The sequence below is a fragment of the Myiozetetes cayanensis genome, unplaced genomic scaffold (assembly GCF_022539395.1).
Source record: "Myiozetetes cayanensis isolate MyiCay16 unplaced genomic scaffold, myiCay2020 scf14, whole genome shotgun sequence".
In the NCBI taxonomy this organism is placed as follows: Eukaryota; Metazoa; Chordata; class Aves; order Passeriformes; family Tyrannidae; genus Myiozetetes; species Myiozetetes cayanensis.
In genome coordinates this window covers 4,230,064-4,245,709 of record NW_026087048.1, presented here as the reverse complement: position 1 = coordinate 4,245,709, position 15,646 = coordinate 4,230,064, and the positions used below count along the sequence as shown (strand labels likewise).

Genomic DNA, 15,646 nt, shown 5'->3' with positions numbered 1-15,646 from the left:
TCCATGGAGGGAAGGGTGGGTGATCACAGCGGCCCTTCAAGAGGATATGGAGCAGAGGGCTTCACTGTTTCCTTGGGACCAGTGATGTGAATGATGGATCACACCCAGCTACGGCTCCAGGACCCCCTCTGTCTCCTCCTTTGGCTCAGTGTGCCCAGAAGCCATTAGAAAACCATTTCCATCCTTGCTCCGTGCTGTGTGGAGCCAGGAGGGGGAGCCTGGCTCCTGCCTTCCACAGCAGGACCCGCAGCAGCTCTGCCGGGCCGGCTCCTGCTCCGCTGCCCCGGCACCTGTCCCGGCAGGATCCGCCCCCCTCCGTGCCCACTGGGAAGCTGGGGAATGGCATGTGGGCGCTGGGCAGTGTGACCGAGGGCCCGGCAGGGCTGGCACTCACCACCATGCGGTTCAGGGACACCCAGCAGTCGTCGGGGAAGTCCTGCAGCATCGGCACCAGGAACTGGAGGCAGCCGTCCCAGTGGCACAGCAGCAGCATCATCCCAATGAGGTTCACGATCCTCACCACGGCACTGGCCAGATCGTAGGTCATGTGGAAGATCTGCAGGGGCCGACAGGGAGCAGATTAGATGGCAGGTCCCCAAAAACAACCAACCCAACATAATTAGACGCAGTATCAGGGTCAAGAACTTGCTAAAGTGACAGAAAAGGCTGCATCAGCTCAGGTCAGGCACAGTATGCAAGCAGAACCAGCTGAAAAACAGATTAAAAACCAAAATACAAAATTGTAATCATTCACCCCTCTTGCCCTGTGTTTTTGCCTTCTAATTTAACATTAAAAGCTCCATAACTCATTTTATAAAATAAGCTGGTTGCAAATATTTCTGGAACATTAGCCACTCCTCGGAAATAAACTCTATCATTACATCTTTTAACTGCAATGCCCTTCTTTGATTTCTGTTCTTGCTGAATATATGTTACACAGTGACCCATGGTGGCAGCTGTCTTTGTACTGGATGTCAGCTGCAGTCTCTGCACGTATCAAATGCGAGAAAGAACAGCCTCAAACTCAGCAGAGGCTTCTAGAAGAGGATCTGATTCATCTATTTTCTTGTATTTCTTGTATTCTGCTGTATCCCAGCAAAGGTGGGCAAGGAACAGAGAACCATGGCAGAGCTGTACAGCAGTTCTTACCCAGGAAGCCCAGAGATCTGTACCCAGCTCTGCAGTCGGGTCTCGAGGGTCCCTATCCCCACACTGCATGAGAAGCCAAGGCACACGATGGACAGTTTTCCCTGCAGTGGAGAGCTGTGGAGACTTTGGGCTGCTTTGGTTCTTTAATGCCCAGCTTTGTGATGACAGACACACAGGGCATGTGGTGGCTCCTCCCTTGAGCTATGTATCCATCCAGGTTTGGTTTTCCCCACCTTAACTGGTGGGCTCTGGAGAGGGATGGCTGGCCCTGTGTGGCTCAGCCTCTTCTGCCATTAACAGAGTTCAGAGAGAGAGGCAACTTTCCTGATACTGGGAAAAGGTCCTTCCCCCAAGGGTGGCTGGGCACTGAACAGGCTCCCCAGGGCAGTGGTCATGGTCCCAGGCTGACAGAGCTCCAGGAGTGTTTGGACAACACTCTGAGGAACAGAATGGGATTGTTGGGGTGTCCTGCGCAGGGCCAGGAGCTGGGCCCGATGATCCTTGTGGGTCCCTTCCAACTCAGGATATTGAATGATGCTGAGATTCAGCCTGGCACTGGTTTGGATCTGTAAGGACCACACAGTGTGCTGGCTTCCAGTGCATCCCCCTGAAAACACGGACACTGAACACATCTGGCATCCTCCCCACATGCTGCCCTGTCACCAGGGTGGTTTGTGACAGTGCTGGGATGGATGGAGGCCCAACAGCCATGGCCCAGCCCTGCCAACGTGTCCTGCCCTGGAACCTTGTCTGGAGGAACGTGAATCCCTGCTCCTCACACACGGACATGCAGTCTCTGGCAGAGGAGGGGGAAACGCTTGGCCAGTGGTGCATGAACGAAGCAGAGACTCCCTGCTGTCAGTGGCCAGGGCCTGGCCTGCTCAGGAGCCCTGCCTGGTCTGCAGGCACACACAGCCTGCCTGCTGTGCAGCCCAGCCTGCAGCCTGGTGACACCATGTCCTAGCTGGATTTAATGGAAGGGAACAAAAAGTAGAGGAACTGAGGAGCAAAGAAGACTCCTGTGAGTCGGGTGAGGCTGCATGTCCCAGCTCCATCCCTGCATTTCCACCCTGACCTGAGGACAGTGCTCTCTCCCAGGATGTATTTCAGTCAGCTCTGTCCTAATCCTGCTTGAAGCTTCCCACAGAGCTTGTGTAGCCCCTTGTGCTCTCTCTGGACTCCCCAGCAGCCCTCCCACAGCCCCTGCACTCTGGTCCATGTGTCATCTGCCCTGTCCCCTCTGCAGCTCTGCCCTCACACCCTGGCTGCTCCAGCCCTGCCTGGTGACACGTTCTGTCCCTACCCCCCACCACACCTCTGCACAGTGTGACATGCTGTCTGTTGTACAGCTGACCTCCAGTGAGCCACGCAGAGCACACAGTGACACCTGTCCAGTCTCACCATTTCCTTGGGGATGTGGCAGGATTAACTGTCAGTTCTTCAGATGTAAATAAACCTGCAAACACAACTTCCTCACAGGCAGTGGCCAGAAGGGACACAGACCCTGACCCAGGTGTATGTAAGACAGCAGAGCCTGGGCTCCTCTGAGCCTGGGCACAGGTGGATTCAGGTGACTCCCCTGGGAATCACCTCTGGAGGGGCCGTGACTCCGAGGGAAATGACTGTCAGGAGGTGTCTGGGACAGGCCATGGGTGTGCTGTGTGACTGTATGGCTAAGTCCATACAGCTCCTGCCTGCTCCAACAGGGACAGTCCTGCTCCTCCCACCACCCATGGCACTGGGTACCTGCCACATTTGCCTGTACCACACACCAGCCCCCTCCCATCCTGCAGAGTCAGTTCAACAGCTAAAAAGGCAGAAACCTTTTCTCATCATTGTTATCAACAAAAGGAATCATGGTTTGCCAGTTGGAATTGGTTCATCACTGTGCTGTCAGAGCTGGCTGTTCAATCTGGATGCCTGTTTCCACACCAGATATTAACACCTCCCCACCTAATCAGGGTGCCATGAGGTCACGGGCTCAGAGCAGTGCTGACATGCTCAATCCAGGCTGGGAGGGAGCCACAGAGGATGCTGGAAACCAGAAGGATGAATGATTTGGATAACTGTTGCTAAACTCCATTATTTCTGCTGCATCCAAGGTGCAGCTGGAGCCCACACTGCCAGTCAGTGTGAGAAAGGCCATTCTAGTGGTATTTCTGGGCTGAAAAGAAGAACATATCCAAAATCCAGCATGAAAGGCTGTTCTAGGAAATCCAGCTCTCAATGCTGACTCAATAGGTCAGTATGAAAGCTGAGCACATAATTCATAAAGAATAATTCTTCCTGGTTTCCTCTTTTTTTCTCCCCCTTGCAGAACTGATCATTCTCATTTAGATAACCCAAAGTGATTCCAGGCTGTGGGAGGGAGAGCCAGGGGCTGTGCTTTTAATGAAGCCAGAACAGCAGTTTGCAGAAGGATCTCTGAATGGATCTTTTGTGTCACCAGGGTTTTACTGTGCTAATGACTTTTCCTCTCACACTTCTGTGTGTTTTTAAAGAGCTCCAACCCTTCTGTAACCCAGGGAACTACAGGCAGGGACAGGGAGAAGCCCTGTCAGACTGAGGAAGTGCCTTTCTTCCTTTAATAGATTAAAAGCACAGAAAGAGCCTGAGGGAATGGATGGCTTAGGGGACAGGTGAACTGGATATGGAGCTTCTAGTATGATGATTGGGTCGTATCCTAGTCAGGTGAGGGCAGAGAGCCTTTATCCTTTGGTGCACACAGAGAGGCCAGGCTGGGTTCAGCTCACCTACCCTGGACCTTGAGATCTGGGCTGTCTCACTGGTGTCACTGAAGGATAAACCCCCAGGGTGACACACCTGGTCTGTGGCACGGGTTAACCTGGGGAGATGCACCCTGGCTCAGGAATTCCCATAAGTAAACCCAGATTATGAACTCCAACTGAAAATGTCTGAGCTGCAGGTAAAACACCTCCAATCCCAAATGTCACTCTCAGGAGGTAGCAGCTCATGGCCCCTTCTTGGAACACATTTGCATTCACATGCAAGGGAAAAACAGGCAACAGTGGCTGTGCAGCACACAGGAATAACTGTGCAGGGGTGTGAACAACACCCTCCTATGAGAAGATCCTACTGCAAATAGATGCTTGTGTTGCAGGGAACGACTCCAGGAATGTGCTAGAGAGCGTTGCAGTGCCCTACAGCAATTCTATAGCTTGCCAGAGAGATGTGGGGAAGGAACATTCTAGAACAGCTGGTCCATGAGTGGTAACTGGAGCTTCTCTGGTTTTCATCATTAACACTCAGGGCTTTTTGTCCTGTTGTAACACGACCCAGGCTGAGTCCCAGAGCATCACACCTCCTTCACCCCAGAACTGCTTGTGCTTTCTGCCTCTCCATGGCCTGTGATTGGGAAGGAAGAGGAGAAGAAGGGCAAAGCATGGATTCACACTTAAAAGCACCTCTTTGCAGGGGTATTTTTTGATAGAGCTAATATCCCTGTTTCTTGACAGTCCAAAACAATCTGTGGCTTCAGAATCCCTGCTAGAAAATCAACTCTGTCCTTCCAGCTGAAGGACACAGTGCAATGCATTCTGAAAGGACAGCTTGGGAAAGTGGGAGGACCGAGTTTCCCTCAACAAAGTCATCTCCAATTATGTAAGAGCTCCATCTTGGAAACCCCACTTATAGGGAACAAGCTCGGATCCTATCAGAATGAACCTGAAATGTCAGCTCCCAATGACTTGGGGCAGTCCTCCCCCACGGGCTCTGTACTGCAGCAGCATTCCTTGAACCTCAGCTCTGGAGCTGGAAGAAATCAAGGACACCTTGGAGAAGTGGGGCCTGGCTCTGGCATTGAAAGCAGGGCTGTGATGAAATCAAAGCTGAGTGTTTAATTAGGCGTGTTGGTTTGTGTTGGCTCGGTGGGGCTATCCAAACCACAGCCCACCAGAATTCCTGCGACCCAGGAGGGCCATGCCACTGCCTGTGTGGGGCCACAGGGGCTGGACTGCTCCAGGAGAGGACCCTGGGGCAGTGCTGTGCAGGGAGGCAGCTCCCTCCAGGCACGCTCTGCCAGGCTGGGATGCCACTGCACAGCCAGGCTGGGAGGTGACTGCATATCCAGGCTGGGATGCAACTGCACATCCCTGCTGGCTTTTTATGTACTGGAGGTGCTGTGCTTGGAACAAATGGGTTTTCCTGGGGGTTTGGGGACAGCAGTACAGAGGCATCCTGATGATCCCGACTGGAGCCAGTACGGCTGAGCCGGAGCTGCACACCCTGCCAGGGAGAGCTGACAGCTGAACGCTGTCTCTGCACAGAATCCCTTCCATCCACAGCCTTTCTGAACAGACTCTGCACCGCAGGGAGGCAGTGAAACTACTCACTGCCCCACCAGCAACATCACAGGACTTCAGCAGCACCACATCCACACTGAGAGTCCTGCTGGTCCTGAGCCAGTGCTGGTGTCTGTATCCACATGATGGTTAATCTACAACTGTGATAAATCCCCTGTGGATAATCAAGGAGCTGTGACACTGCTCCAGCTTAATAGAAAGCAAAGAATTTACTCTTCATTTTTGCCTTAAAAGAAACCAAAGGCCTGAAAAGGAAATACAAATCTCCAAAGAGAATCAAAACAGTATCGTGTGCTGTTCTGAGCGCTCCAGGGTCAGAGTTAAGGTTGTTCTGCTGTGAGGAAACACATGTTTACTTATATTTAAGAAGAGTATTTGTGGAGTACGGGGAAGAAAGTTGACATGTCTTTTCCTCTTCCTTTCTTTCCTTGGCTTTTGTAGATAACAGAGGTAAAGATATATTTTCCTCACAGAGGCATTAGCTGCCTTTTCAAACCTCGGTGTTAATCTCCCGATATACTGGGGATAGGTGGTTACTGCCAAGAGCTTTTCTGAGCCTAAAGTACTGTTACCCAGATTACTGAGGGTGGCTGTGCTGAGTCCTGCAGCAGCAGCTCTGTGTCCCTGTGGATCACCTTTACAATCACTGCCTGGGCCTCATCCTGCTTACTTCTGAAACCAGCCTGGACAACAAGCTCTTGCTCGTTCTGACCAACAGGCAAACTAAAGGCAGCTCATTGAAAAAAACAGTGGTTTGGCTGATTTTGGGATCACCACCACAAACCCGGGCCAATTCTTGTGGCAAATGTCACCTCCTCCACACTGAGCATGAGGCTTGACTGACACAACCCTGGTAAGAGGGAAGGGCTTGGGAGCCTTGATGTGCAGATCCATCCTGGGAGGCTGAAGGGAGGGGAGAGACAAACAACACACACAACTGACAGGATGGGCTTCCCCAGGAGGAAAAATCCTCTCCAGGCACACAGAGCATTATGCACATCAGAGCACCGAAGCATGGAAGCCATGAGCATCCACAAGGAGCACAGAGCCAACCCCCTGAGCAACTCTGGGAGGACACACAGGAAATTGGAGCTGAGAGGGAAAGGGCAGCTCCCCCAGGAATTCTGCCCGTTGAGTAAACCCACCCCACTGGGAAACACGATGTTGCAGCAAGGCAACACAAAAGAGCTCAGCTGCTGCTTTCCCTCTCCTGGTGCTGCTCTGGGAAAGGCTTCACCAACCCCTACATTTGCTCCTTCCTCACCCTCCCCAACTTCCCATTTATTCTTCCAGAGATGTCACGTTTAAGCTGTGCCAAAATATAAAATAATTTTACTCCAAAAGGTTTGCTGTCTCAAGGAACTCCCCAGGTTTTGGTGGAGAATGGACACCTTTTGGAAGAACGGAATATTTTTCTTTGGGAGGAAGGAACAAAACGCTGTTCTTGCCACTAAACCATACAAAGATGCAAACTCTGAATTTCTAAGGTAACTGTTGCTCATCTTGCTGAAAACAACCTCAGTTAAAGAAGAGAATTCTGTAAAGGAACACAAGGGAGTTTATTTACTTCTCAGTGCCCTGGGAAGTGGGAGGCCCTCGAGAAGGATCAGCTCTGGGTCAGACAGCCTTGGGCTGTGCTCATCAGAGTGTGTTCGGCAGAAGGGCTCAGTGGTACGAGAGGAAGGAGTTTGGGATCCAGATTGTGTTGGGACAACGCTGAGAGCACCAGGCAGCACAGCAGATGGGCTGGAGACGGGAGATCATCTGTGGAACACAGCTACAGCTGCAGGCTCTGTGCAGACTCAGGCTGTGCTACTCAGCTTGGGGTGCTGGGGGATTTGGTTTTGCCTGCTTTTTGCTGTGCCAGCAAGGAAAACTATAGCCAGAAGATCAAGTTTTAGATGAAGGCAAGAGTTTGGGGTTGATTCTCTTTTTATGCTTGCTTTGCACCAAATGACATAATCAATGTCAGCGGAGTTGCTGATGCTGCCTTGAGTCACAGCGAGAGCAGAGTCAGGGCTGTGATTCATTGGGTTTAACGCTCACAGGGGAAGAGATTGGGGATGTGCTTGGCTCAGGGCTGCCTGCAACAGCGAGTCTGAGGGAAGAGTACCGAGTGCCAGGTGTTAAAGAGAGATATCCAAGCAGATTTTACACTTAAAATATAATAATCCTTTGTGCTGCTGTGGCAGTTTTCATGTGAAGGTCTCAGGGGGCTTGGCTGACATTAATCTGGTGTGCTTCCCTGTCTCCAGTGTGAGCTCCGTTATTCCAGATGGGCCAAACAAGGCGCTTCACAGGGAAAAGCCACTTGCCAGAGGTTGCACTGGAAGCTGAAAGCAAAGTTTTGAGCCCAGCCTAGGGATGCCAGCTCTGATGTCCTGCTCTAACCACTGCCCATGGACTGTGGGTACCAGCTGGAGCCCAAGGAGGTGCCCTTCAGGTCCAAGAAAAGCCTGTCATGCAGGGAGGCAGCAGGATCCTGCTGCAGCTGGTGCTGAGAGGCTCTGTAAGGACATGATGCAAGCCTCTACCTCCTCCTGAGATGATTTAACTCTTCCCAGGCAGCTTGCTTTGTCTAATGGAAGTTCTTCTCTGAGTAGGAGCTGAGGGACCGTGGACAGAGAACAGCAGAAAGCTGGAGCAAAAAGGAAAGGTAAAAAAAAAAAAAAAAGCATTTTCTTGCCTTCTCCCTCAGAGACTTGTGTCTACTGGAAAATATTTACAGCAGAGAAAGGTGAAATAGCAGGACTAATTAGCACTGGGAAGGCTGGTATAAATGGCAGATGTTTATGGATATATATAAACCCCAAAGATCCTGCCACCACCGTGTGTTTTGCCTCTTGCACTCCCGGAGTTGAGGTTGTCATGACAGCAGCCCCCCTTCCTCTCCCCATGCCACCATTCCCAGCCTAGACTTTAATCTTCATCATTTTAAGAACTTTTGTCACCACGGCAACGTGACACAGACTTTTAAAAATATTTTCTAGCACAACTCAAACGACCATCTTTCCTGCGTGGTTCTCTTTAAAACTCTAGTTAAAAACATTTAGGGTTGTTTTCTGCCCTTGCTGAGCCAGGCTGTGACTCCCATGGGTGTGAGACAGCAGGGACAGGAGGTGGCTGGTGCCTCCAGTGTTCACCTCCCAGGGAACAGCAACACCAAGACTGGGGCTGGGGCTTTTTGAGCACCTCTGTGACTTTGGAGGAAGCTCCCCTTTGCTTTTTCTTGGGGGTTATGTTCCCATATGCCTACAGCTCAGGCTTTCAACAGGATCTCTCACTACAGTTGAATGCCTTTGGAAAAAGATAACAAAAACAAGCCCCCAGAGCTGTAAATAGGTTGGGTGTCTCATTCTCAGGGGGAATTAGATACCTTACCTGCCTAGGCTGTTTTTAATCTCTCCTGGCTCTTATCTGCATCTTTGGGAATTGTAGTTCTCCTGAGAGGCTGGCAATGAATCACTTCTGGAAATAGGTCACAGGCTTTTTTGGAAGTTTAAGAATGACCAGAGTCACCAGACAAAAGGTCTGTGTCTCTCTGTAGCTATACATAGATGTGCTCAGGGAAAGGACTATCTGGGAGGCTGGGGGGGAAGGGAGCACCAATACCTGAAGAAGGGGTAAGAAACACAACTGGTTTGGAACAGGGGATGGCACCCAGAAGGAGCACTGAGTGGCCTGGGAGGGTGGTCCCCACGGCTCTGTACTGGCTGGCACTCAGGGGAGCTGCAAAAGGGAGCTGAGCAGCACAGTGAGGTAATCCACGGCTGACTCAGATGATGTAGGTGAGTCCAGGCTGCAGCCTGTGGTGTCAGAAGGACTCATTTGTGGTCTGATCAAAAATTCACTGAGCTAACTGGGAAAACACCCCCTGACTGCACTGAGCTCAGGCACAAAGTCAATTGAAACAGTTGGCTTGGACCAGTAATGAGACAAAATACTTATGGCAATATTGATCAGGGTATGCCACTACCCAGGCCAGTGTCAGCCTTTCCCTCAGAGCATGGATCTATTTGCAGCAAGGAAACTACACAGCTGAGGAGGGGAACCCCAATCCTCTTCCCTCCCAGCAGCACTACAGGTCCCGAAGCTGTGCCATACCATGCACTGTTTGGAAACTGTTTGCCTCCTGTGAAGTGACTCAGGGAACTAGGGACTGCCACCTGGATCTGTATCCATAAACACACTACCAGAACACAGGAGAAAGAAAATCAGATCAAGAGAACAGACTCTTCAAATGAGAAAGAAAATTGTCTTCTCAAAATTCAGATTGCCTGTAAAATAGCTCTCATTTCCAATCTAGAGAAAGTTGTCACAAAAGAAATCAGCAGTGACCTTGTCTTCCTATTCCTTTTAGTCCCATTCAAACTTTTTAGTTTAAAATTCATAACAGATTTCTTAAAATTCAAGACTGATCTTTGGGGATCAATGTGATTAACACCTGAGATATACTAACAACTCACCAGATCCTGCCCTGTAACTACAGAACTCATGCAGTTTGCTCTTGATCAATCTGCATTATTTCTTGAATGCAGTTTGCATTTCCATCAAGACAGCAAAGCACACACATATTATCCCACTACTGACCCCATCTAGGTTTCTGTAGGAGCACACGGAAAGAAGCTGAGCCAAAAATGCACAGCCCAAAATGGAACAAGCGAGTGCCTGTTTGTCTTTGAAACAATTCCCTCTGCACAGGCCAGGCAAGGTCTGCACAGGCAGGTGAGCCCCCCCCACCCCCGCCACGTCCCAGAGGGGCTCAGGCAGTTGGAAGCAGAAGAGTTTATAGTTTGATTATATTTCTGTCCAAAAGCAGAACCTATTGCTGCTCCAGCCTGGCACAGCCTGCCAGGATGCTTCATGTTCTGCAAGGAGATTGAGCACTTTCCACCTAACTCAATCCTGTGCTTTAATTCCATTACAGCCACGGCAACCAAGCACAACTTCCACCCTTGACTTCTGTGATGCTGTTAGTCACTGTAACATCCCTGGAAGGAAGCAGCCTGGCAGGCCTGGAGCTGTGAATGGTTTTCTGCTCCACGAGGCAGCGAGTGTGACACAGATAATGCAGCTCCTCGGGCTGCAGCGCCGTGACCCCGTGTCTGAACGGAGAGCGGAGGATGCTCAGCACAACGGCCCTGCCTGCACATGGGCTCAGCCTGCAAGTCTCCGTGCTCCACTCTGGGCACTTTGTTGTCCTTGCTGGCAACATTTCGGAGAGGGCAGATGGAATGCCCAGTGCACTTCCCGGCAGTGCTGGAATTGCTGCAGCCCTGGTTGCATTCGGGGCCAGCCGTGGGCAGGCTGATCCCGGAGCACCAGCACCACAAACCCCAATCGCTGGTAGTGGTGGGTTCTTCCTAAACTGCTTTGACAGACACCAGTCTGAATACATCCAACCAGGGTCTGAATACATCCAACCAGGGTCTGAATCATCTTCTGGGGCACCTCACAGTAAAAGATTTCAGTGATGCAAATGTATTTTCATACAGTGTGTCACACATGTCACGGCCGGTCCAGGATGAGGAACAGGGAGACAAACACTCTCCTACTCTCCTGGAATAATAATAGCAATATAACCTTTTCCACATTGCAACGTGCACCTGAGAGAAGGGATCTCTCAAGGGGACAGCACAATGAAAATAACTCCCCGTGTAACACATCTCCGAGGACCTGGACCCTCTCATAACCTTCAGACACACCCACAGAGGCTGCACCGATCCCAGGAGAGCCAAGGGGGGAGTGGATGGGTGCATTTATTATTTGCTTTAAGAATCTAGGGCAGGAAAAACTGTATTTTAACTAACAAGCAGCGTAGATTATATTTGTAGAAGTATGACAGATTAATTCCTGCTGTGGCTGTATATTGATTATATAGATCACAGAAAAATGAACTAAGAACAAAGATGTTTAAAAGCAGTACTTAAACTCTACCTAAAATATTCCTAAACCTCCATTAATACATGCTGGGCAGGAACAGAGTCCCTAAAGGCTGCCATTTTAATTAGAAAACCAACAGGAAATGCTGCCTGATGACAGGTCACAGCCCAGGAGGAGGAGATTTGCACAGCTCTTTCAGGGGTATAACACGACAATATTACAACAATCGCAGTGACAGTAATAATAACATTTGGCAGGGATGTTGTACATTCAAGCAAAAGACGGGGCTGTCGTAAGAAGGTGCTGCTGTCCTGTGTCTCCAGCTGTGCCTCAGAGGCTGGACCTGCAGGCAGGTCCCCACAGGGAGAATGGCAAGGGAAGTGTCCCCTCCTTAGTCCCTGTACAGGGTTTTTTTGTCCTTCAAACAGATCTTCAATCCTCACCACCCTTTCCTTGCAGCACACCTATACCAACCAACCAACCACCCAGAAAGCCAGAGCTGTTAGAAAGTGCTTTCAAGAGGCCACACCCTTCCCAGGCAGGTTTTTATCCTGTTCCCCTGAAAAGGAAGAGGCATTCAATACCAGGTCCCTGTCTGCCAGTGCTGGAACAGACCCAGACACCAAATGCTCCTACAAATATTAACAAAGTCCTCATCAAACCTTTTCTTCTTGCTGCATCATGTGATCAGAAAGTATTTTATTGGTATTTCTCTCCAAAAAGGCACATTGCCTGATAGAATTATTTAAACAAAGCTGCTTGCTTTGGCCCTATTTTTGCTATTTTCCTTCCAAAATGGCTTTATTGCTACATCCATTCAACCTTCCCTTTTAACCCTGCTGGGAATGGGCCCCACCACTGTCCTCATTCACTCCTCCCCTGGCCTGTGGGCCTGACTTCCCTCCCTCCAGGGTACACATGGAATCATTCCACCTGCTTCAGCTGAAACCACAACGAACAAGTCTCCAACCACATCAGCTGTGGAGCCCAACTGCTCCCAAAAGAAGGAGTTTCCAGGACCATTTCACTGAGAACAAGGCACCAGCAGAGGGCTGATAACTCACCTCCTTGGAACACTTCCCCTTAACGTGTGAGAGACAGGTTTAAACTTGGAAGCAGGAGTGCTGTTTAACCTTCCAAAGCTGTTGTCCACCCCACACGAACACCCGAGGTGCCCTGGAATGGTGCTGCCCAAGGAAGGAGCTCCAAGGGCTGAATACCTGCATTACCTGCTGCCTGAAGGAGCGTTTCCTTGGCTGCATTTGGAATTTGCTGCCTTTTCAATTGCAGTGACTGCTCCATATCTTTGCTGAATACGGCAGGAAAAATATATACAGCCCTCATCTTTTTCTAGCTGACTTATTACTTTACAGTGTTTTTTTTTTTCTTTTAATCTCTTCCCCTTAAAGGAAAGAATTTCAAGCTCTTCCTTTATTCCAGGTTGTTCTCAATCACTCTCAGCAGTTTTCCCTGAATTGACTTTACTCTCTAGGATAGAAGTAGCCCAAGCAACTAAAATTGGGACATTTTTATACTAGGTTAACCTACAATGGCCATTTATATTATTTTTAGTGCTTGTTTCCACCCTGTGCTCCCCAATTCCTTGTTCCCTTTTTTATCCCCTCCGGCAGAGAATCAGAAGGCAAGAAGTTCTACAGAAGATGCTTCTATAGAGAAACTACACTACAAAACAGAAACAGAGCTGCTCTAAGCCCTCGTATTTACTCTGCTTGGTTTCTTGTACAGTCTTAAAAGAAACGGAGTCCTTTGGGAATCCAGTTCAAAACCTGCTCACTCGATTTCTCCTGCCTTGCCCTCTATAGTCTGGATCATTCTTCAACTTCAAGCTGATTTAACAACACCTTGTTGCTGTGCAAACCCCCAGCCCAGCAGCAGGAAAATGTGCCCCTGCTGGTGTAAGAAGAAATGGGCAGAAAACAAAACTGAAAAATGACCAGGGGACATGGAATACGGGAAAAGGACAGCACTGCTCATTCCTTACAGTCCCCCAGCAGCTACCACAGCACAGCTCCCTCTCAACACCTCTGGATGGTCATTCAGAGAAGTTCAGTGGGGGGTAGAATCTCCCTGACCCTTGTGCCTTGCAAGAGCCAGGTCTGCACTGGCTGTGCCTGCAGAGGCTCCAGGCTGTGCCCACGAGGCTGGATCTGCAGTGGGAAGCAAGGATGGGGTCCCGTAAGCAATGGGAATGTGGAGCCAGCCTTGTGGCACACACTATTCCATCCCTAGCACTGGCTGCAGCACTGGTTCAGGGCATCATCAGTGAATTTAAGAGGGCTGAGTTTCCCAGGTATCTTCTCCTGGATGCTGTGCAGCCTCAGTCTGGATCTCTCCAGACCATGTGAATGAGAGCTGTGCAAAAGGGCAGGAAACACTCAGACCAGCCACTGTGGGAGTGGAAGGTGCCCCTGCCCACAGCAGGGGGTTGGAACTGGATGGTCCCTTCCAACCCAAGCCGTTCTGTGATTCCATAATTCCGTGAAGTCAGTCTGTCTGTCCCAGTGCAGATCCCACACAAGCAGGGACACACTGAAGGGACAGCAGGAATCGAGGAAGGCTGGCATTGCCTTTTCTCCCCCCCAAAAATGTACCAATGGAGTGGTAAAACTGCAGCACAGGATCTGTGCCCTGAAAAGCAAGCCATGCTGTAAGAAGGGATGGAAGGGACCAGTGCAGAGCTCCAGTGGTTTGCATTTACTATAATAAGAGTCTTTTCCATGAGCTCTTCTAACCTGAGGCAGAATCATAATTCAGTGTCAGCAGTGATTATAAATGAAGGCGGATCCCTGACCCTGCACAGCTTTGGCAGAGCAAGAAATGGGAATCAGGACACGGCATGTCAGGCAGAGGATGGAGATACCAGGAGCAGCTGCAACATATGGCATCAGGCAAGGAGAACCAGCAGGGCAGTGGGGACACTCTTCCTAGACAACGTTACAGTTCTCCTTTCAGAAAGCTTTAGCACCAGGGCTGAATGACTCCCAGCTTCAAATAACACTACTAATTTCTTTCTCTGCATTTATGGTGCTTTCCCCTCCACCAAGTGAACAGGAATTCAGCTGCAGGCAAGGAGCTCTGCCAGAGCAACACAGGGTGAGAAAGTTGGGCTGGTTTGAAACCCAAAACTTCAGGGTTTCTCAGCAGCCTGCAAAGGAGTGCTGGGATGCCTCAAAACACCAAGGTTAAACTGAGCATGGGATGAGGCAAATGCAGGGCACCAACCTTGACCCATTCAGCTTTCCAAGCTTGGAGGAGAGAACACGGATAGGAACCTACTCCATCAGTTTAGGGCTCAGCAGGAGGTCAGAACCACAGGATCTGGATTCTCAATCTGTGTCCCATACACTTGAAATCTCACAAAATGTAAGATTTTGCCTCCTTTCACTAAACTTGGGTTCCCAGCACCATCACATTCCAGAATTAAGTGAGACTGGAGAATTCAGTGAAGTTTCTCTCCGTGACCACCTACGAACCAGCAAATTCCTCCAGGGAATTTGTGCAGATGTTCCCAACAGCAGTAAACAAAATAATCTGAGGCATCAAACATTTCACAGCCCCCAGTGGGAAGACTGAATATGGAAAGGAATCAAGAACAGATGTCTGATATCCCAGTTATTATTTTGGATCTCCCTAAAACGCCAGGAACCTCAATCTCTGCTAGGATTAGACTGGTGTCCAAATTTTTAATGAATTATTGATAACTGTCCCCACCAGAGAGGCAAAAAATGAACTGAACATGAGGATTTCATTACAGAAATTTCATTACAGATCCCATCTGTGGTCCAAATTGAGGATACAAACACTTTTGACAAGACTAGTGACAAAGAATTTGGCAATTGTCTCTTCTTCAGATCTGCTGGATGTGGAAGGTGAGGAGGGAAGTGTTGAGGATCATTAGGGATGAGGTGAGGACTATGGAGCAGAATGTACTGGGATGCAGTTAGAGAAAACTAATTAGAAAATTAGAAGACATTAAGGGAAAATACTGATTGTAAGGGTCTTTCAGGGTCTTTGCCCCATCCCTGGAAGTGTTCAAGGCCAGGCTGGACAGGGCTTGGTCCAGTGCAAGATGGTTGGAACACCCTCATGGCCAGGGGTTGGAACAAAATGATTTTTATGGCCCCTTCCAACCCAAACCAGTGTGTGATTGTGTGATTCAGCAGCACCACTTTGCTAAGGGAACCACATCACCTGGAGCATCAGGAATCAGGACTGATAACAAGTACAGGAGGCTTCTCTGAGCAGCTGCAATTGCACCTGGACCTGCCCAA

General features: G+C 49.7%; 1 protein-coding gene across 1 annotated transcript in view; it reads right to left on the bottom strand.

Annotated features, from left to right (window-relative positions):
- Positions 1-15,646, bottom strand: part of HCN4 (hyperpolarization activated cyclic nucleotide gated potassium channel 4) — a 95,886-nt gene that overhangs the window by 36,103 nt on the left and 44,137 nt on the right. The window contains exon 3 of the mRNA XM_050309066.1: positions 395-556. Within this exon, the coding sequence (XP_050165023.1) occupies positions 395-556 (162 nt within the window). The remainder of the gene's footprint in view (positions 1-394; positions 557-15,646) is intronic.